The following is a 22233-nucleotide window of genomic DNA, read 5'->3' as shown; positions in this document are numbered from 1 at the left end:
TCGATGGAGTATACATTGCTTGTTGTTTCTAATAAAGCTTTCAGTTGATAGTCAGCGCTGGTCCTGTTGTCCTCTTTTCTTTGTCCTTCGTCTTAGCGCTGTTTTTCCCAAGAAACATGTACCAACTAGCTCAACTCTCCGTTTTAGTGAATAGTGCAGTGACTGAGCGAATGCGCCAGGACTCAGAAAAAAAGCGACTCTCTGCAATATGAAATGTTAATGTGTAGCAGTACTACCACCCATATGCAGTCTGTCGAGATTTTGCAAGCCTCTGTAGGCTTCTGTCATTTGAGCTTCTGGTACTTTCCGAGGCCCCAAAAGCGGATGAAATCTCATTGGATCACTATGTAGGCCTCTTATATATCACACAGTTTTTCATTAATGACGTGACCTTCACCTGTCTTGCAGGACCCACGCCATAAAAGCAGGACAGCGCTGTCTGCTACATCGACTTCCACAATGGATTCCATCGCTGAAGCAGGGTTCCACAACCAATGCAAAGAGGAGACAAGAAACCCATCTGGAGAACCTGTGCCTGTCTCTGTTATGAATGGGACAGTTGCTTCACAGGATCTACCACGAAAGCTCCTCAAGAATATCAATGCAACAAGCCATGGCGCCTCCCTCATGGTTTCAAGGAAACTGTTCGGAAACCGTATTTTGCGGGAGCAACAATATGGACTTGGACTGTCTCTCAAAGAACGTCATTTGTGAGCCACTTTTAGGTAGAATAAGGAAATGGAATATGCCACTGGGCAACTTTTCGGCGAGAAGTATTCATCGCCCGTTGTTGCGACTACAATGCAAGTTGTTGCCCCAGGTATGGGTTGCGAAGTGGCAGGAGATTTGTGCAATATTGAGGTTTTACGTGTGTGTCTTGCAGCCTTTGGTACTGATAGGTTTTGAAGCAACGAGTGCTCGCTGAATCGGCTGTTGTGACTGTGTTCCAGCTAAGAGAGCTGCAGCTTGTATTAGAACCAGTAAGATACTACTGTAGCATGCCTGATAATGTTTGAGAGCTGGCACTTGGAGAGAAGGGGCGAACATAAAGTGTTTCGCGCGGGCTCTGAAGTTTTAATTTAAGTCGTTGTATGTAACTGTACGCCATTACAAGGAGCCAGACTTTTTTCAGCATTGGAAATAGAAAGCTGCAGTTGAAATGCTAGCCTTTGGAACTTGGTAACAGCTATGTTTTCTCCGTCCAGCGCACCTTGTTACTCTCAATTTAACCAAGTGCTTGCAATGAGCTCTGTTCTTCACTAGGTTGTTGCCCTAGGATGCACAGAATAGGTTCAGTGAGAGTACGCGAGAAAGAAGGTTGTGTCTGCTCTGTTTAGAGACGGGCACTGTCACTATTTTTCTTGGTAATGTTCCCACACAGTGCTACAGGAGGAAAACGAGACACCCGATATTTGTTGATGTTTGATAGTCATTGTAAATTATTTCTCCCCCGGTGCTGGCACCTAGGGATATTTAGTATTTTTAAGTCACCCGTTTGTGTTGCGTTATCTTTATTATTTTTTCGTCTTCCATCCCCTTTACAACCTACACAAGTGCTTGCCTACTACATTATTGAGCACTGTCGAAAAGAAAAACAAATACCATTTCATTGTTGTACATATTGCAGAATGTGTTCTCAGATGCCGCTATGTAAAAGTTGAATAAACTGTTTTATATTATAAAAATAATTTGCAGTGTTCTGTTCTGTTTCTACTGCACCTACACTGGATTTAAAGCCACCTAGTTTGTGTATTCAATCTGTTCGCTATAGAGTTCTGGACCTTATTTTGGCCCTACAACTAAATGCAAAAGACAAACCCTTCTTTTGAGTAGGGTATTATGCAACCCAAGCAAATGCAAAGAAAATAAAAACCTTTCTTTCAGAGACCTAATCTGGTAGGTGGCTACTATGCCTTGGAACTGCACTGCTTTGCCTTGGAATGCAGGTTTCCATAGGGCTTAAATGTGGAAATACTTCCATGCACACACAGATGCAGGCAAACTGAGTGCACACTACTTTTCCAATTCTATTTGCCGCCATTTGACTAACTAGGAGGCTTTCAACGATGCACCCTCTTGAGAAGTAAGTTATACGGTTATTCATGAAAATGCCAAACCTTACTGTGTAAACTAAGCAGCACAATTTTTTTTTCGCAAATGGTCCAGTTGTAATGCAGCAGCTGGTTCCATTTACTTCTTCCCAGAGGTTTGACATTTCAGGCCAACTGAACAGGCCTATGTGGTTGAAACAAATGGGCACCCTTACAGTGTAGCGTCACTTCAGCCCAAAAAAAGCTTCAGCAAGAAAAATTCTTGATAGGTTTGCACAATCTGCAAGTCATTGCCTGGTCTCTGCACAATACTCACAATTTAATATCCATCATAATGCAAAAGTTAATGAAACTTCCTAAAGAGAACATCTGTATTCAATACCAACTGCAGTTTCTTTATTCCATTCCAGCATATTAAAAATGCTGTACACGTGCTTCTAGATGGCTAGAGCTGGCTGCATGTAGTAGCAACAATACTGCTCTCAGTTGCAAATCATTTCTGTGGAAGAAGTGTTACAAATGTGGCAAAGTTTTCTAAATGAAGACTTACAGCACCTGTGGTAAACATTTCATAACAATGCTGTCATACTGTTTGCACCTTCATTCTGTTGCTGAATTTGAGCCACATGACAACCTATTGGGAACCTTTAGACCAACTGCTAACTGTCACCATCACTATAGGCAGTGTACTTGTCGCTCTTTCCAAATACTTTCGATGCTGGGTACTTCTGCCCGTTGAGCTCAATCTTGCGAAGCACTGCTGCAGGTAGGTCGACTTGACAGCGGTCAGCCAGACGGATGAGGTAAACCAAGACATCACTCAATTCTTCACCTAAGTGGGTTTTTTCCTCTGGTGTCCAGTCTGCAACATACAAAGATAATGCGCTCACTAATCTGAAACTTGTGAGCTCCTATTATAGAACTGCAGACAATTAATTTCAGTGAATGCACTCAGTATCTAATGTTGTTGACATTCATTTATAAAACGTTCTGAAACCATGCAAAACAATCCCTGTTAACATAACTAAAAAACAAGCAGGCAAAATATGAAAGGTCTTGGTGAATTTCCCTTTCAGGAAACTGCTCAGCCTTCAACATGGTGTCAGATGTTGTAAATGACTTAAAAATACTTGCCTTTCATGGCCAGTTTAAAGTGAAATGAGACATTAGCCCGCAAGAGCCAGACTAACATAATCATGAAGATCTTTCTACCTGTCCCACTTTTTGCCATTTGCAATGATATACAATGTATAATTAGAGATGTTAATGACATATACAACAAGTAAAAATGCATGTGAATTGTTACACTTGCTGTGAATTTTACATTATTCATGCCCAGCATGAGAAGAATAAAACTGACAATCCAATAATCCCCCCCCAATAATCTGACAAGGAATCTATGATACCTGAATGGAAGCAAGCAAAACGCATGCTGTGGCAATGACGCAATACAGGTGAAGCAATATAGGAGATAAGAAAATGGAAATATAAAACAGCACATGCACGTGACACTGCAAGAAAAGCTGTAAACAGGCTAGCAAGCTCTCAGAAGTGTAACACAACACAGTGTTTGTTGCACGAATTCATTACCACTCAAATGCAAGTTCACGGATAACATTAGTCCTCCGTACAAACAAACTGTTCATGATAAGTGTTTGTCATTAGAAATGGACATTAACAGAGCTCTAGCCAGAACTGCCAACCCAACCCAACTTATTCCAATACAATCCAATTCAATGCAGCCCAATCCAACCTTTTTTTAGAGAGGCGAAGTATTTAAAGGGTAGATCCCTCAGCTGTCACAACTGGTGTCACCACCTACCTGGCTATTAGTGAAAAATTAACCATACTGTGCATGCAGCAGACAAACTGAAATGGTTCCATCTGTTAGAAAACAGGGCTTATACTGTATTTTTTTTTCCATAAGGAGTATCACGATGGGCTGGAGATGTTTCTTACCGAGCCTTATTGCAGATAATACTGTACTTTGTTTACTTATAATACCGTACTCATAAAATACCATACTGGCCACCCACTAAAAGGTAACTGTGAAATATCAGGGTGAAGGAGTACATGGTAATGGTTTGGCTAGTTGGCAAGGGGTCATAGTAATGGTTACACAGCGTAAGACGACTAAGACATAAATATACTCTGGATCTCCCTCATGTTTTGGTCCTCCCATGTCTAACTCCAAGCTCTCAGAAGTTCAACACAGCCCAATGTTTGTTGCACGAATTCATTGCCACTCAAATGCAAGTTCCCGGATGACAACAGCCCTCCGTACAAATGAACTGTTCATTACAAGTGTTTGTCATTAGAAATGGACATTAACAGTTTAAAAGCTGTTGTAGTCAGCTATAGAAGTTTCTATAGCTACCTTCAGCCATTGTGCAACAGTCCGTGTTTGGCTAGTATACTTACCTGGAAGGCCTTCTTTGACTTCACCTTTCCACTGGCTAAATGAAAAGATAGCAAACACACCATTGTTAAATACACAGGGCAAGCAGCAGAACTCCTAAGGTGCTAACAGCAATTTTAAAAGTTCTATGTTAACTCTTTCATTATATGAAGCACTGTCCACTAAACAAACTTGCACTCAAATGACAGCATGTAACACAGAACTACAGCATTTCATTCGTCTTTGCATCAGCCACACCATTGTAGGGCTTGTGAAAATTCACAGTCATGCTGAGATGCGGCACTGCTCTAACCTGCTCTCCAGAATGTTTCAAATGACTACCTTGGGCATTTTTTTTTTAGCATGAACACAAACCTCTTGACACAAGACAGATCCCATCAGACACATCAGTTATAGCAAACACCTCACAATTCACATGTAAGCAGCCAGCTCTTAATGATTCAAGCTCAAAGAGGGCCAAACATATGTTCAAATTATGTCGATTTTGAATTGATTTTCATTTTGAGAACCCTTTTAGTATGCTCAGTGTTGACATGGCAAAAGCGTCAGTTTGAGTTCATTGGATTTTCAAATTAAGCAAATTTGAATTAACATCAGTCTTCTGTACGAAGCTACAAGACATTAAGCCACTGTTGAAAACGGCAGCTAGATGACTAAACAGAAAATATGCAGTTGAAACCCATGGGTACATAAGAACAAATTCCCAGTAATCAGCCACCTGTCAGCTTAGTCCAACCTAAAGTCCAGCATAAGAGCTTAAAGAACAAGCATCACTTTTTGCAGGCTACAATGAAGCACTCTGAATACTGCTACATATGTTGCCACCTGAAGCAAATATTTCATGGCTGCAATATACTCGGGTGTGTGCAGAGGTGGGGGGCAAGGGGGCTCAAATTTCAAACCACATTGTTCCTTGCTACCCAGAAGACATGAACAGACGCTACCTTGAACTGTGCTCCTTATGGAGAGACCTGCATCTATGTTGTCCCTTGCTACAGTCACTGTCAAACAGATATCCATTTCTTAGGCTCCAGCTAGCTCTGTTCCCTATTTCTACCGAACAATTTCATTGAAGTGAAAAAATAAATAAAGAAGTGCGGCTCATAGATAGCGGTTTGCGCTACCCGTTGTTTCATTCTGTTGCGTTTTTGTAATAAATCGCCGCCGCCGCCATCAGTGTCACAGATAACAAATAAAAACATTCAGACACCTACAAGCATTCGGAGACTTCCCCTACTTCAGCGACCATAGCAAGAAGGATGTTCCTTGGCGTGTGGTATTGTTCCCAGTTTCTCTCTTTAGCAAAGTCGGCTTGGATCTGGCGTCTGGTGGGGGTAAAAAAAAAACGAACAGAAGCTTGAGACAATGCCGCCCCGGACAAAAACCCCAATCGAGACGTTTGGCGATGCACTGACGGCACGTCCCCACGCATGTAAAAAACATGAATGAAGCCTGAGGTTAAGTGGAAGTATGTGGTACTAACATCGTCTCCAGGCTTAAATTGGAGCTGAATTTATACGTGGGATCTGAGGGCGATGCGTCCTCAGCTGCAGTTCCGTTGCTATGAGCACCTTGAGACATTCTTCGCGTTATGTTTCCACCTAAGGCAAAACTTCTCAGCAGTACTAAGCGAGCACTCATAAATATCTGGGAATCCGATTCACGTGAATCACTAGAATACGATTGGCAAGAAGATAAGCACAAACAATGGCACAAACTCAAGCACGTGCGAATTGTTTTGAACGGTTTCGAAACAATAAGCGTCAAAAGGTTGATGATGATACTAAAAACCAAGACCTACTTGCTAAAAACTTTCAAGACAATACTTGTAAACCAATAAAAATACTAATCAATGCTATGAAAACAAAATTAACTTTGTAATATTTTGTGAGATTTTTGTTTTTGTAAATATTGACTTTAAATATTTAAAAGTCAATGAAAACGCAGGTCGCAAAAGCCACACTGGGCGTCCGCATGATATCCAACATGGCTTCCCTCTGCAGCCAAAAAGTTCCTCTAGGTATGAAAAGCTTGCGATTTTGATCCCCGTAGTTTCTATTTTTCGTTTAGCTTCTATAGAACGAAATTCCCATGAAGTTCTGCCCATGCATGCCGGGCAACTCATTCCAGCGTGCTCAATTTGTCGTCTGGTGGACTGTCGCTTGCTCGACCTTGCCGTGCACCCGGTATGCTTTCAGTTGCCCTAAGCAGTCTATCCACCGGTTTCCGATCGTGTCATTCAAAAAGCTGGCACATAAGCCTTCGGGGATTATACCGTATTGTTAATTAGTGTCGTTAGTTGCTCAAAAAACTTAAACGCCCTCGGTGAAGGCAGCCAATCTGTATGCTTTTGCAAGCAGTCGTCATTGAATTGCCCGTACACTTGTGTTGTTTTGAACGAAACAGTGACCAGTGCTGTTTGGAGATGTTCAAGGCCGCTGTCTACTACGAGTGCCAAGTTATGTTACAAGCAAGTCCACCCTCCTGAGCCTGGCCCCAGCCTTAAGGAGAATGTGGACAGGACATCGCAAGCTGTCTTTGCTACGGAGTTGTTTAGAGGTAGGTTCATAACGATCGCTATCCGTGCTCTTGAATTCCACATCCAGAACATGTCATTTGTCTGCTGACCAATGTTTACACGTTATAAACTTTATGCTTAGTGACCGGGTTGTTGCTCAGTTCTTACTTTGCTTTGCTTCCATTCACTTGGAGAAAAATTTATTGTGATGACCTAGTAGAGCTGGTTTAGGACTAAATAAGAAAAAATTCAACGATATATTCAGTGCCATCATCAAGCTTTACTGACAGCCTGCTGCTGTCGTACGTTTGGCCAATTATTACTGTAATACCTTCATGATACAAGTTTTCTGGAACCCCGAAGAATATTATTCGGATCATCCAAAATTGTTTTCAAGAAAAAATAAATACAAGCAGTTAATACTGAAGTAACTGCCTTCATTGATGTTTATTTGTGTAGGTTGTATTGCCAATAGTTATTAAATTTTGTCAAGTCGATCACTTCTGCTTGCATAATTAGGCATGCTAATGATACATACTGTTCTCATTTTAGGACCCCAGTGCCAATGCTGGGGATGTGCAGTCTTCTAGCCACCACATGCTTCACCATTTTAATTGCCGTTGCCTGGCGCCTTTGAGAGCTTGGTTGATGGATTGATGGTCATCTTAACTCTGCAAGTAGCTAGGTCCCTGGTAATGAAGTAGCTAGCTAGTTCTGCAACTTTGAATTTTTTCAGTTAAGATCTCGTTTGAGGCTGCCACTGGACGCTTAAGAATTCCCACTTACTGAAGAAGTTTGAGATGATGGATATGCAGCATCATGGTGTGGACACAGTGATGCACGAGATGTTATGCTGTGTGGTTCCTGGTTGAGCTGAATGATTGCCAGTTGTTATCATCAAATATTGCCTGGAATTTTGTTTGATTCATACCAGAATGTTGTGCATGATAAATACGGTTCACAACTTCTCAACAGTTTGTATCATTCTGAAATTTTAATCAGTTCTGATCACGTCACCATAATTCTGCTATGTCACTGTTTGTTAATGTTCATTTTTTGTTAAAGGGACACTGAGGAGAAATTGAAGTTGGCTTGTATGGACAGAATACCAGCTCCTGATTACAAAAACGCCACTCATACTGATAACAAAGCTCTTGTAACGTAAAAAAGAGCAAGAACCAAAATGCAGGTATCGCCGCCACAGGCTAAATTCGCAAGTACAAGCGTGATGATGTCATAGGACAAAACAGTGACAATAGGGCACGAGAATCCACGAATCACTGAGGCGCAGCCAATGCATGTGCAAATCTCCTTGACATCGCCAGATGGCGCCACATACCCGGCAGCTACACTCGCGCCTGCAGCATCGGGATCAATCAGCCCCTGCTCACCGGCGGTAGGCGGGCTCCCGGTATTCCGCAAACGGTAACAAGGTACACGGTATGCTAAAGGTGTCTATTTGTGAGAACTTCGTTGACTACTTCGAGAATGGGATCCATCGTAACGCTGGCAAAACGCCGGTGCAAACGTAATCGAAGCGATGGTAGCGGCGGCCGCAATAGCCAATAGATGCCTTCAACGTGCGGCCGGCAGCAGCTTTCTTTTCGGCTGCTGCTAGGCCGCACTGCTGGCCGCCAGAAATCACAGAGTCTGCGTTACGTCATGTTCACGTCATGTTACACGTCACTTAGTCCTGTGTCGTCATAGGAGAATTCCAAGTTTGAATCAGAGCGGCGGGAAAAACTTTTTCAACTTCGAATCCAAATTTCTTAGAAATAAATGCATCTTTTGCTGCCGGCCAAGTGGCAACAAAGCCATGAAATGCCGCACTATCGGATTTTGCTTTAAAAAAAATATTAGTAGAGCTCTCCTCACTGTCCCTTTAATATTGTGTGCTTTTCATTTATCTTCTACTCTGCTTTCTTTTTAAGCTACCATTTGAGAAAAAATGTAACTGTAAAAGCCGCAACTGTCATTTCTGAAGTTCCCGTTGGCTTGATTACTGAGTCTAGTTGAAGAATACTATTTTCCAATGCAACTCAACAATGCAGGGGCAAATGGCCCCTTAAAGGGAGCCCTACAGCCAATGCTGTCGACTGACTGTCATGATGCCATGGTCAATCCTCTTTTCTGGCTAGTGTGACATCGCAGAGGCCTGGTAACTGCAAGGGGATTAAACGCGGATTAGCCGCGATCTCATGGCAACTGGTCCACACCATTTGCTGGAGAGCCTGCTTTGAGGGGCATTTGCCAATGTGTCATAGAGTTGTATCCAGCTGTTGTAAAATTTGAATGTTTTGAGCAAATCAATGTGTTTTGCCGTGTATAAGCAGCCATGATACAAAAGTTTGTGGCAGTGATAATATAAGCCGTGCCCACTGCAGCCTTTAAGAGTTAGTCGCTGTAGCAGGTTTTGAATTGCTGAAGGAGCCCCTACCAGTAGAACAATGTGACACCAAAGTGCCCGCTGCAGCCTTTAAGAGTTAGTCGCTGTAGCACGTTTTGAATTGCTGAAGGAGCCCCTACCAGAAGAACAATGTGACACCAAAGTGCCCGCTGCAGCCTTTAAGAGTTAGTCACTGTAGCATGTTTTGAATTGCTGAAGGAGCCCCTACCAGAAGAACAATGCGACACCAAAGTGCCCGCTGCAGCCTTTAAGAGTTAGTCACTGTAGCATGTTTTGAATTGCTGAAGGAGCCCCTACCAGAAGAACAATGCGACACCAAAGTGCCCGCTGCAGCCTTTAAGAGTTAGTCACTGTAGCATGTTTTGAATTGCTGAAGGAGCCCCTACCAGAAGAACAATGCGACACCAAAGTGCCCGCTGCAGCCTTTAAGAGTTAGTCACTGTAGCATGTTTTGAATTGCTGAAGGAGCCCCTACCAGAAGAACAATGTGACACCAAAGTGCCCGCTGCAGCCTTTAAGAGTTAGTCGCTGTAGCATGTTTTGAATTGCTGAAGGAGCCCCTACCAGAAGAACAATGTGACACCAAAGTGTCCGCTGCAGCCTTTAAGAGTTAGTCGCTGTAGCACGTTTTGAATTGCTGAAGGAGCCCCTACCAGAAGAACAATGCGACACCAAAGTGCCCGCTGCAGCCTTTAAAAGTTAGTCACTGTAGCATGTTTTGAATTGCTGAAGGAGCCCCTACCAGAAGAACAATGCGACACCAAAGTGCCCGCTGCAGCCTTTAAGAGTTAGACACTGTAGCATGTTTTGAATTGCTGAAGGAGCCCCTACCAGAAGAACAATGCGACACCAAAGTGCCCGCTGCAGCCTTTAAGAGTTAGTCACTGTAGCATGTTTTGAATTGCTGAAGGAGCCCCTACCAGAAGAACAATGCGACACCAAAGTGCCTGCTGCAGCCTTTAAGAGTTAGTCACTGTAGCATGTTTTGAATTGCTGAAGGAGCCCCTACCAGAAGAACAATGCGACACCAAAGTGCCCGCTGCAGCCTTTAAGAGTTAGTCACTGTAGCATGTTTTGAATTGCTGAAGGAGCCCCTACCAGAAGAACAATGCGACACCAAAGTGCCCGCTGCAGCCTTTAAGAGTTAGTCACTGTAGCATGTTTTGAATTGCTGAAGGAGCCCCTACCAGAAGAACAATGTGACACCAAAGTGCCCGCTGCAGCCTTTAAGAGTTAGTCGCTGTAGCATGTTTTGAATTGCTGAAGGAGCCCCTACCAGAAGAACAATGTGACACCAAAGTGCCCGCTGCAGCCTTTAAGAGTTAGTCGCTGTAGCACGTTTTGAATTGCTGAAGGAGCCCCTACCAGGACAACAATGTGACACCAAAATATCCCTGCTCATTTTAATACAGGGACAGTTTTTAAGCTCTTAGTGGCTGTACGAACTGGGGCAATGTTGTAGAGGTGCAGGTCATGGAAAAGCGGAGTAGAGTCGAGTGGATGGAAGTGGTTGCAATCTTCTTTTAATTCCTTTAATCCTGTTGAACATCTAGGAAAAATTTTGTGGCATGGTGCTGCTCATTAGGTGCCCTTCAGCCTGCAGTATCGTTTGCAATCGATGAAGATGCTTTTTGGGGCTCCCTTAGAATCTCCTTGTCTGCAAATGCAGGGCTGGCTGTGGTAATTGGCACGTTATTCAAGGAGCCTGCAACCATCAACTACCCGTTTGAAAAGGGTCCGCTGAGCCCTCGTTTCCGGGGAGAGCATGCCTTGCGTCGCTACCCGTCGGGCGAGGAGCGCTGCATTGCGTGCAAGCTGTGCGAGGCCATCTGCCCAGCACAGGTGAGGCTGCAGGCCATTTGATCGGCAGTAGTAACACTCTGTAAGTTGTCTTCATTGACTCTGACACACACGTAGTTTGGTATTGTGTGCGAGTCCCATCATTGTGGGCAGTGGTGCTGCCTTTGAAGTGATGTAGCGTGTCATATCGTGCGAGACTGCTCTGCTGTCCTGAAAGCAAGCATAGAGTCACTAAAATGCTCAATTATGAGGATTAATTTATTTTTTTCTTTTTGTAGGACTCAAACCCTGGTCTTTGACTAATGCGCTTAGGTACAAGTTAGTTTTCTGCACTTGATTGCAGTGCTCACAACAATATAGTATGCAACCATTCAGTTAAGTTTGAATGGCTATCATTTTGTTTAACATCAGTAATCTTCACCTTTAATAATTAACCATTTACAAGACGCAAGCTCTCTGCATATCTCACGTACTATCGAGAGCAAAAATAACAGACCCCTGCCAGTGCGTGCCGATCCATGCCAAACTGCATGCGAGCGGCACCTGACGAACCACCTCTGGTGCCGAGACCGGCGCAGCGGCACTCGCCCATCTCGTTGCGCACGCTGCACCGGTCTCGGCACCAGGAATGGTTCGTCAGGCGGCGCTGCGCGGATCGGCACGCGCTGGCAGGGGTCTGTTATTTTTGCTCTCGATAGTACATACAGTGGGTAAAATTTTACTCAGAATGTCTCTTGGAATTTAATGATATCACTTTCAAGCCATTTCAACCACTGGTTTTATAGAGAAAAAGAGTGCATAGTTGTAATTTGCAAAAAGACCTCAGATGGGGTACATATCCCTACCTCAGTCTTTTGGACATGTAAGGCAGTTTGCATTAGAACTGAAAATTGCTTCAGATAATGGCTTAAAGGGTCAACAGTTTTTCAAAATTTTTTTCCCTGCCAAGATGGGTCTTGTCGAATTGTGCACCTGTGCTTTTAAAAACACACGAAACACCTAAGAGGCCCTATTAACGACAGATGAAAACATACTAAATGGTTTGTTAGACAGGTCGATAGTCGTATTCAGCGTGAAAAAATATGGTGCGCGAGCGCACCGTTTTCTGTTTGCCGGCACTTGAAGCAAATGAGACACGAGTCCCACTGCACTACAAAGGTTAATAATCATTCCTTTTATTTTTGCAAGCTTTTATTACATTTCTCTTTTCGTATTCATCTGTCAGATTGTGAGCTGGACACTTGAGTTATTATTTGCTGCTTCAGAAATCATCGTTGATGTGGTTTTCAACACCTGATCAGTTATAGTCATCCCAGATCCAAGTTACTTTTCATGCAGAATGTAGTCTACTATCAGTGGCAGAAGCTTTGCTGAATTCGCAGTAAATGTGGATTGCCATGCATCTAGGCTGAGCAGCTAGAACCAGAAGGTGCATTGCGTGAGCTGCATATGCAGGTGCTGACACACGCTTTGGAGAGAATTTAAAATCAATGACATCAACAATGAAGGATTTTGTGTAGCATGGGAATTACAAAACCAGGAGGTCACTTAACCAAGACCCAGCAGGTGTCAATTTATCATGCTGCTTCACACAAAACAGGCAAGACAGGTATGGCATTCACTTTCGCTTGGGTTTTGATGGATGAAGTTGCGCCTTTTTGCGTTTTTCACGCTCATAAATTTCATTAACCGTGTGCTACTTTAAATGAGTATAGATTTCTAATCATATGTGCAGTTGGAAAAGCAAGCCCAATGATGTCGCCTTTTTTCCATGTGCTGTCTTCTCAGAGCCTTGTGTCCTCAGTAAATTCAGATGCAGTGGATGAAAAGCATGTAATAAATGTAAGGCATGTAATAAATGTAATGTTACAAATATTTTCGTTAAATTCTATTCGAGCCCCGCCGCGGTGGCTCAGTGGCTACGGCACTCGGCTGCTGGCCCGAAAGACGCGGGTTCAATCCCGGCCGCGGCGGCTGAATTTCGTTGCAGGCGAAATTCTAGAGGCCCGTGTGCTGTGCGATGTCAGTGCACGTTAAAAGAACCCCAGGTGGTCGAAATTTCCGGAGCCCTCCACTACGGCGTCCCTCATAGCCTCAGTTGCTTTGGGACGTTAAACCCCAATAAAAAAAAAAAAAATTCTATTCGACTCCTGTCATCCGCACGTCTGTCCGACTGACTCCAGTGACAGCGAGTGCATTGTGCAATCAAGGTGCAAAAATAATCAGAATGATATGAAATTCGAATATCATTACTAGTATATCACTTCTATCCGTGGGTAGGCAACGCCGTGTCATCAAACACACCTGCCACAAAATGCCTGTGCTTACTGACATGGCTGTGCATGGAAGTCTTTGCGCTTGAAATGTGCTTGTTAGGTGTTTTCGCCCGGCAGTATATTTTTTAACATGTAGCGCCTAGTATTATAGTTGAGACAAATCATTTCTTTAAACATGTAGGCTCGGTGGCTGAAAAGAATGGTCCATTGAGCACTTCACTGCATTGCAGGAGCCTCCTATTCTCACGCTCCCTTCATATTGCTGGCACCATAAAAATCATGCAGTGACACTGAGCAGCTCTTCTTTCTTGTTAGCTTGCAGATATTCATGTAACAGCACTCTCAAGAAATACTTTTACAGCAGAACTCTGGCAGCAACGTCTAAATATGCTGGTGAACCGCTCAGACAATGAAGCATATGATGCAGTTCCCTGCACCGATCCTACTTAGACTAGTTCGTGGATGAGGTTGGGGTATTTTTTGCACCATCCGCAGTTGTGGTCCTATAGCACCGATTAATTTACTCAGGTCCTAGTTTTGCCCCTTTTGACCATCATGTTTGTTTTATTTGACGACATTGTGTGGAGAAATTGCATGGGATGGAATTCCATCTGTCTGATAGCTTCGTCACAAAAAAATGACAAGAGTTGGTATTATTAGCATGTTAACCAGATTGAGAAAAAGGCTGTTGTGTGAAAGCTGGATCATTAATGTGCCAATAACGTTAACATCTACAGTCTACAGGCATTGGGCTGCAACAACAGCAGCTGCATGCATGCGTTGATGGCTGTCAGTCACATGCATTCAGTACAGCGCAAGCATAGAATGAAAATCCCAGAGTCTCTAAACTATAGCAGTGATTTTCTTTGTATGCTAATGGCAATGTGTACAGCATTGCAGAGAAACCCACTGTCTATGCTTAATTTCGGGCATGGATTGAAGCACAGCACCTGGCATGAAAGCTGCTCTCCATAATTTCTGGAGACTGGGCTTTTGCATGGTTTGGGCAAAGGTGCTTTAATTGAATAGCACACAATGTAGGGATTTCACAGATTTGGCAACAACTTTGCTTCACCACCCCACATGGTCGTAAATATAGCGAGCCTGCTGAAAAAGAAAACGAAAAACATGCCGTTAGTTTGAAAATACTAATAGTATTTGCACAGAACGGCATGAATGGAAGTGATGACATAAACTTCTTACCCAACTGCAAAGTGAGCAAAAATGTAGCGACGGCAATGAAAGAAGAACGAACACACGGCAAGCACGAGACGGTAAACTCTGCCATGCATTGTAATCGTTCGACTGAAAGCGTGTCGAATGCATTGCAAATAGTCCACTCAGTTAGACGACGTATAACTGTGCCAGATACAACTGGAACAGTGCCCCTCCCCAACTGGTAATGGAAATCTCATCACAGGCGTGATTCGGCTTTCCAGTAAGCGGTAATGGTGTTACATGAATGTGTCAACCTGAGCAGTTACACATTTTTCGGTATATGTGGACCTGTGAGTACTGCTGGGAGCGGAGTAGGCGAGAATGCATATTTCCTTGAGGGAATCGGCTTGTATCACTCGTATGAGCAGTCCTATGCGAGCGGCAGGAGGGACCGAATTTCAATTTCATCGCGTGTATCTCCGCAAACAAACACTGCAATGATCAGACGCGGATTTATTTCAATCACATAGCTCGCTGTTGTCTCCCAAATGGTCAATTTGCGAACGGGTGACTCCGTCGTAAACTCTGCAGTCTAAATTGCCTCTCTCGCCATGGCCAAGCAGGCAGCGAGAGCATTCATGAGAAACTGTGCTCCTTGAAACCACAGATATTCGATCGCTCTCTCAGATTTTGAGTTTCAGCAGATTTCGATTTCGTTTTTCCATCCTGCAACATTGTTCTGTGCTTACCCTATAGGCAACCGGCAACAAAGACTACACACGTTAACCGCACATGGCACTTACTGATGCTGATCATTCGCTCCGTTGAAGCATGGTCGACTGCTCACGGTTGGTTGTTGCAGGCACAGACAGCATAGCACACACGAGAAGGAACACGAGGCAAACACCCACGCACAACCTGCCTTTTTCACACGGCCGCTCTGCGCATGCGCGTCAACTTCTCCTCCAGCTCCGCTGGTTGAAAAGGAAACCACCAGTTCATGCTGCACATGCGCAGTTCATGTTAGTGACAGGTGCATACTACAGATGGCGCCAGCTGTTAAGCACAAGCCACTTCGCAGGCGCAGCTAACTCCTCGGGGAACCAGATCGCACCAGTGTCTCTCTCGTGCATTTGTTTTTAACCCCTAGTAGACGAATTTTCGCCAGTAGACGAATTTTTGCCACTCCCCAGAGAGCGCCACTTGTGAAAAAGTTGGATTTCTAGGCTTGGCAGAAATAAAACGAGCGGATGGCACTTCCAGTCATTATATGCTGCTCCATGTGCAGCCCACGGGCTGCGAATTATCAGCCCATGATAGTGTCAGCAGTAGGCAGTGCTCTGGTAAGGTGAAACACACATGGCGGCATTCACCTATCGAAACTAAAATCATGTATATACCAGTGTCATTTTATTTGTTTGTAGCCATCTGAACACCACACAGAATTACAGTGCAACAATGTTTAGGATAATGCTTTTGCTTAGCTGATGGTTCACTGACATTTCAGGTGAAGCTTTTCACATGTCTTTTCAAATTTGTTGTTTTAATGGGCTACCTTGCCTCTTTTATAAGACTCTTGTTTGCAAATGGCTCACAAGCATTGGAAGCAAAGAAGAAAATGGCGGAGCGCTACACAAACCTAAAAAGCATCCTGTCGTACCTTCTCGATTGACAATCACAGCGATGAGCACAGCGCCTTTACATTTGGTTTGTACACCAGCGCCACTTCTGCTATAGTGGTGATACTTCTGAGTTTCTCGGTTATAATCGTCATCACTCCTCTGGTGCCCTGGGGTCACGGTCGTCCATTCTTAGTGCGAACATGCGAGATGCATGGCTGTGCCCTTTGGAGGGCCACTGCGTGTGACATGGCCTCTCATCACAGCAAACTGACATGAGAGTTTTGCTGCCTGTACGAATTACCCAATCCTTCTGAATTAATGAGAATTTCACGCCATAGAATAGTACATGCATTTGACAGGACCGGACGAGGTGTCCGAATTGTTCAGTTTTCAGAATTAATGGGGGTCAAATTGTTAGCGAGGTTTTACTGTACTTCAAGGTCCTTCTTGGAAGTTGAATATGAGGTTATTTCCTTTTTATTTTTTTCGGCTGTAAAGATTTTTGGAGGTCAGTAAATGCCAATGCGTATAAGAAGCACTTCATTGTCCTTGTCATTTTTTTACAGCTTTGCTTCTGGCTGTTTAGCCTCCCTGTTTTTTTTATATCTTTTGATGCATTTAGTCTGTATATGTACGCACCCCCTTGTTGCCGTTAGTGTACTGAAGCCACTTGAGAGGTGGTCAAACATGTATAGTTTGTAACTCTAGTGACTTGCATTGCTGACCTTCTGGAGTTGTTATTTATTTGGCTCTTAGTGAGACAGCTAAAAGGTTAAACCCCACTTTAACTTAACTGTGTACGATATCTTTACTAATTTAGATTGTGAGGTGCTGCTTGTGATGATAGCGTCCAGAAGTATACAGCCAAGATGTGCCTAATGCTTGTGCTATTAATGCACTGTGTTTTGATGCAGTTTTTTTGGTTTGTGTTTCGTTCTATTACTTCTGCTCTCAAAATGTTTACAAAGTGGCTGGTGTTTAATAGTACGCCTTTTGTTTTTCTTTAAGGCCATCACCATCGAGGCAGAGGAGCGTGAAGATGGAAGTCGACGTACTACTCGTTATGATATTGACATGACCAAGTGCATCTATTGCGGTTTCTGCCAGGAGGCTTGTCCTGTTGATGCCATTGTTGAAGTAAGTGCAAGCCCTTCTATGCGAGACTTTTTTCTCACCTTGGCTTAAGCTGCCTCTTTTAGTCAGGCCTTTGCTATCCTTAGGTACCGCCAGAGGTTCAGCTGTGCTGTCTAAGCTTTTTGTGTTATGGGAATGTGCAGCAGGACCATATAATTGACTGTTATGCCATAGTGATGCGTTTTCATTCAAGCTTGTAAATATTTTGAACCCATGCACATGTCCCGTCATAGCTGTGTGTGTTTCAGTGGTTCAAAATACTATCGGTTGTTTCAATACTTAACCTATTAAATAATTCTGCCTGCTGGCACAGGCTGCTTTTAACAAACGCTTTGTGGCAGAAATGAAAGCAACATTTTAATTTGCGTAGTTCCTCCGTATTGGTGTCAGGAGCCTCAGTGAACTGAGGGATGTGGCTATAGGGAATCTCTGTACAGTCGTGCCTTATTAATATGGACACTTTGGTTCTCGAGCAAAAATGTCCTTAAAGCAAGTTTTCCGTAATATCGAATTGTGATTAAACACAAAAAGAAACTGAGAAAAAAGACTATGATTAAGGTCTGCTTCTGAACTGAGTGGTTTACAGGGAAATTGAAATTGGACAAAATCTTGGGAGCTTCTATAATGTCGCCGACAAACGAAGCGCGACACAGAAAAGGGGCTTTGAATCGGACGGCCAAGCAGTCCAGCAGCACGCACCCGAGCAGAAGCGTAGTCTTCCTTGCTCCGACACGAGCCACGTCATGCCGCGCATATGAATGGCAGCGCCAGCAGAATGTGAGCAGTACTGCCGCGGTGGCTCAGTGGCTATGGTGCTCGGCTGCTGTCCCGAAAGACGCGGGTTCGATCCCGGCCGCGGTGGTTGAATTTCTTTGGAGGAGAAATTCTAGAGGCCCGTGTACTGTGCGATGTCAGTGCACGTTAAAGAACCCCAGGTGGTCGAAATTTCCGGAGCCCTCCACTACGGCGTCTCTCATAGCCTTAGCCGCTTTGGGACGTTAAACCCCATAAACCAAACCAAACCAGAATGTGAGCAGTGTGGCATTGCCCCCCTCCTTGCATGAGGCATCGCCTCAATGCCACCGTCAAGGGGGAAACGACCAAAGGGAAGGCAAACGTGTGCACCGCATGTCTGTTTTTTGATGAACAGGGCACGGGCCACACAGCTCGAAGAGGGGAAGGTACCCCTGCGTTGCTTTGGCAGCGGGACGGAATGCATGCGGCTCTCGCACAGGTCTCCGCAGGACTTCACTGTAGCTCATGATGTATGGTTCCAGCTGTGGTGCCAATGGTGGCTGCACCGCTCGCCGAATTTCGTCACGGGTGGCATCGGCCACAGCTGAGACACTTACTTGTGGAGTATCTAAGCGGAAGTTCCGCAATTCATCGCGAACCACACTCCGCACAACCTCCCGAAGCGCTTCGTCCCCGGCGACTGGCACCGACGCACAGTAGTTGGTGGCTGCAACACTGCCCTGACGACTGTACTGTGTTCCTGCAAGGAACGTCCATACCCGTGGATTCTTTGGCGAAGTCAGCGACGGTTCTTGGAGGGTCACGTATAAGGCCAGTGAAGAGCTGCTCCTTCACACCACGCATGAGGTGGCGTACCTTCGTGGCCTCGGGCATGGCAGTGTCAGCCCGATTGAATAGACCTGTCAGTTCTTCGATAAACATGGCGACACTTTCATTCGACTGCTGTGACTGGGAGTGAAGGGCAATTTCGGCGTTTTCTTTTTGTTCGTTGGTGCTGAAGGTGGTGAGCAACTCACGGCGGAATGCTTCCCAGTTGGTAAAGGAAGCCTCATGGTTCTTGAACCACGTTTTTGCCGAGTCTTGGGACGCGAAATACACGTTTCGTAGCTTTCGCTCATCATCCCATTGGTTGAAAGTGGCCACATGGGCAAAGCTAGCCAACCAGTCCTCGACTTCCTTGAACCTATTGCCATGGAAGGGTGGCGGTGAGCAAGGTGTAAGTAGTACAATCGGTGGGACAGTGCCGGAAGGCTGACCTGTCTGAATGCCAGTAGTGGATGTCATGGTACACACCGGTGTCAGTGGCTGAAACTCAGGTTAAACTCATTCTGTAAAGTCTTAGGTGAAACACCCTGTAATGCTAAATTTATGTCGTGTCATCTATGTCAGGGTTTGCAGACACCATCTACCGTTGAGAAAATGAAACTACCGCATGGAAAAATTTGGTTTTAAATTATTCTACTGCATTTCTCAGGCCTATAGCTGGGCATTCATTTATTTGGGCAAGGAGCTTTAGATTAATGGCAAAAAAATAGTTGATAAAAGTCAGCAGACTGTCCCTTTAATGGGAGCCTGCCTTTAGTTGTTATGTAACTGTAGCCCATTGTAGGTGTAGTTGTCGTAGAAATCTGCATGCTGAGGTAAGCCAAGTCAAGAGAAAGGGCAAGAGGAGATAAAGGAAAAAGAAGAAAGAAAATAAGAAGAGAAATAAGGAAGAAACGGGGAGAAAATGGAGGGATTTGCCAGCTCTTACCTGAAGTTTAAACCGAGGCATGGCCTAGATAGTTTAGTCAGTAATAATTTTTTGGTAAAAAACAGAACCTCATTTCTTTGCCCCTGCCCCCTCCCCAAGGGAAAAAAAAACAAATTAAAAATATTGCACATATATTTTTGCTGCATTTACTGCGCTAGCTTGCTTGAGTGGATTGGGGGGAGGCATGTTGAAGTCTCAAAGCATCAGCAGGCTTTCATTTGTTACCAGATTCTAGGTTTCAAGAGAGTTCAGGTGATTAAATTAATAACATTTTCATTGTTCTGTCATTTCCACTGATGTCTGCTATAACAATAACATAAAAAAAAAGAGAATGTGGCTGCTAACACACCAGAGTTCTGGAAAAAAGTGTGGAACTGTGTTAAACTAAGGGCTGTACACATGGCTGTTGCCAGTCATTATTAAATGCTAGTTTTTCCCCACTGTAAAATTGTAGAGGAAAACTAAATTGAACAGCGATTCTCGTACAGTGACCACTGAAACAGCCCGTGCAGTAGAGGTACATTGGTTAATGTCTGGCACAAGCTCATTGCGCACTTGCAGGGCAGGAAGCTGAGGCTAAATATGGTTACTGCCTTGGTGTAGTCTGCACTTCTACAGACTGCCATTCTGAACCCACGCAGGGCCCCAACTTCGAGTACAGCACGGAGACGCACGAGGAGCTCCTGTTCAACAAGGAGAAGCTGCTAAACAACGGCGATAAGTGGGAGCCAGAAATTGCCGCCAATATTCAGGCGGACTACCTGTACCGGTAGGGAGTACCAGGACCGCTTCAACCAAGGTTGCTGCTTCTACTGCTGAGGACTGACTCCTTTCCTCCCTTTTCTCCTCTGTAGGCAATGTACATAAGTGGAGGCCTATTAAAAGGCTTGGCTTCCCTCTCTGTGTCTACCAATTACTGCCACGGCATTGCTTTTGCTGCTGCATGGTGATCACACTTTTGATTTTTCTGAAATGACTGAATTGTTGAGATGTTCAGTGCCCGCTGTAGTTGGAACCAATTTATGAACTTCATGGGGACTGCAGTTTGGTTCATGAAATCAAAAGACTAAGACGGTTGGGTGAAATATTTATTGCTTAAAGGGACAGTGAGGAGAGCTCTATTACTATTTTTTTAAAGCAAAATCCGGTAGTTCGGCATTTCATGGCTTTGTTGCCACTTGGCCGGCAGCGAAAGATGCATTTATTTCTAAGAAATTTGAATTCGAAGTTTAAAAAGTTTTTCCCGCCGCTCTGATTCAAACTTGGGACTCTCTTATGACTACACAGGACTAAGTGACGTGAAACATGACGTGACATGACGTAACGCAGACTCCGTGATTTCTGACCGCCAGAAGTGCGGCCTAGCAGCAGCCGAAAAGAAAGCTACCGCCGGCCGCACGTTGAAGGCATCTATCGGCTATTGCGGCCATCGCTACCATCGCTTCATTTACGTGTGCCCCGGCGTTTTGCCAACGTTACGATGGATCCCGCTCTCGAAGTCGTCAACGAAGTTCTCGCAAATAGACACCTTTAGCATACCGTGTACCTTGTTACCGTTAGCGGAATAGCGGGAGCCTGCCTACCGCCGGGGAGCGGACGCTGATTAGTCCCGATGCTGCAGGCTCGCGCGTAGCTGTCGGGTATGTGGCGCCATCTGGCGACATCAAGGAGATTTGCGCATGCATTGGCTGCGCCTCAGTGATTCGTGGCTTCTCCTGCCCTAGTGTTGCTAGAACAAATGGTTCTAGCAACACTGTTTTGTCCTATGACGTCACCACGCTTGTACTTGCGAGTTTGGCCTGTGGCGGCGATACCTGTATTTTGGTTCTTGCTCTTTTCTACATTACAAGAGCTTTGTTATCAGTATGAGTGGCGTTTTTGCAATCAGGAGCTGGTATTCTGTCGATACAAGCCAACTTCAATTTCTCCTCAGTGTCCCTTTAACAAGGAATTATCATACTTTTGCTGGAATGTTGTTTCCTAAGCCCCGTATTATGCACTCCTCATATAGTACAAGGGTGCTCAGTGTCTTCTCCCCTTCCTTACAGTGTCTAGAAAACTTGGTTATGCCTTATCTAGCCTTTACCGTCGGATCTTTAGACCAAGCTCACTGTTGAGAATTTTGTTACGATCGCCTTGTATGCGAATTTCTTCATAGTCTACAGCATTGGGTGTTGGCTTAGCAAGCAACATAACTGCAAACTCACATATTCAGTTGCCTCCTCGTGAAAATATTGTTTGGGTTTGGCTGGCAAATTAGCGTTCCTACTAGTGTGCCCTGTCATTCATGCGATTAGCTTGGGCCTTGTCTATGGGGCGTGCAGTGCAGATAATACTCT

At 44.4% G+C, this 22233-nt stretch overlaps 3 protein-coding genes across 9 annotated transcripts in view; 2 read left to right on the top strand and 1 right to left on the bottom strand.

The window, feature by feature from the left end:
• Sarm (sterile alpha and armadillo motif) overlaps positions 1 to 1688 on the top strand; it is a 158354-nt gene extending 156666 nt beyond the window's left edge. For all 6 annotated transcript variants that reach the window (XM_089574314.1, XM_089574310.1, XM_089574309.1 and 3 more), the window contains exon 11: positions 409 to 1688. The gene's annotated coding sequence lies outside the window, so the exon portion shown is untranslated. The remainder of the gene's footprint in view (positions 1 to 408) is intronic.
• A 423-nt stretch (positions 1689 to 2111) lies between these two features.
• LOC149364373 (dCTP pyrophosphatase 1-like) overlaps positions 2112 to 22233 on the bottom strand; it is a 35802-nt gene continuing 15680 nt past the window's right edge. Inside the window, exons 1-4 of one of the 2 annotated variants that reach the window (XM_089574306.1) lie at positions 5954 to 6175; positions 5685 to 5795; positions 4473 to 4507; positions 2113 to 2913 (exon numbers count right to left, since the gene is read on the bottom strand). In XM_089574306.1, the coding sequence (XP_089430432.1) occupies positions 2711 to 2913; positions 4473 to 4507; positions 5685 to 5795; positions 5954 to 6111 (507 nt within the window). In that variant the 5' untranslated portion in view covers positions 6112 to 6175 and the 3' untranslated portion in view covers positions 2113 to 2710. Of the gene's footprint in view, positions 2914 to 4472; positions 4508 to 5684; positions 5796 to 5953; positions 6176 to 22233 lie in introns of those variants that run through there. The other variant, XM_089574307.1, reaches the window with a different exon arrangement.
• ND-23 (NADH dehydrogenase (ubiquinone) 23 kDa subunit) lies at positions 6406 to 20749 on the top strand. The gene is made up of 5 exons (XM_089570097.1): positions 6406 to 6490; positions 6877 to 7029; positions 11065 to 11237; positions 17260 to 17388; positions 20536 to 20749. The coding sequence occupies exons 1-5, from the start codon at positions 6406 to 6408 to the stop codon at positions 20665 to 20667; spliced, it is 672 nt and encodes a 223-aa protein (XP_089426223.1). The 3' UTR covers positions 20668 to 20749.

The sequence above is a fragment of the Amblyomma mixtum genome, chromosome 2 (assembly GCF_055824585.1).
Source record: "Amblyomma mixtum isolate Tamu chromosome 2, ASM5582458v1, whole genome shotgun sequence".
Lineage (NCBI taxonomy): Eukaryota > Metazoa > Arthropoda > Arachnida > Ixodida > Ixodidae > Amblyomma > Amblyomma mixtum.
Note: the sequence above shows the minus strand (reverse complement) of the source record. Positions and strands in the feature narration are given on the sequence as shown.

Coding starts and splice junctions, on each gene's coding strand:
- ND-23 (XM_089570097.1), top strand. CDS start 6,406: ATGAAAACGCAGGTCGCAAAAGCCACACTGGGCGTCCGCATGATATCC. Junction 6,491..6,876: donor CAGCCAAAAAGTTCCTCTAG/GTATGAAAAGCT, acceptor TGAACGAAACAG/TGACCAGTGCTGTTTGGAGA. Junction 11,238..17,259: donor AGGCCATCTGCCCAGCACAG/GTGAGGCTGCAG, acceptor TTTTTCTTTAAG/GCCATCACCATCGAGGCAGA.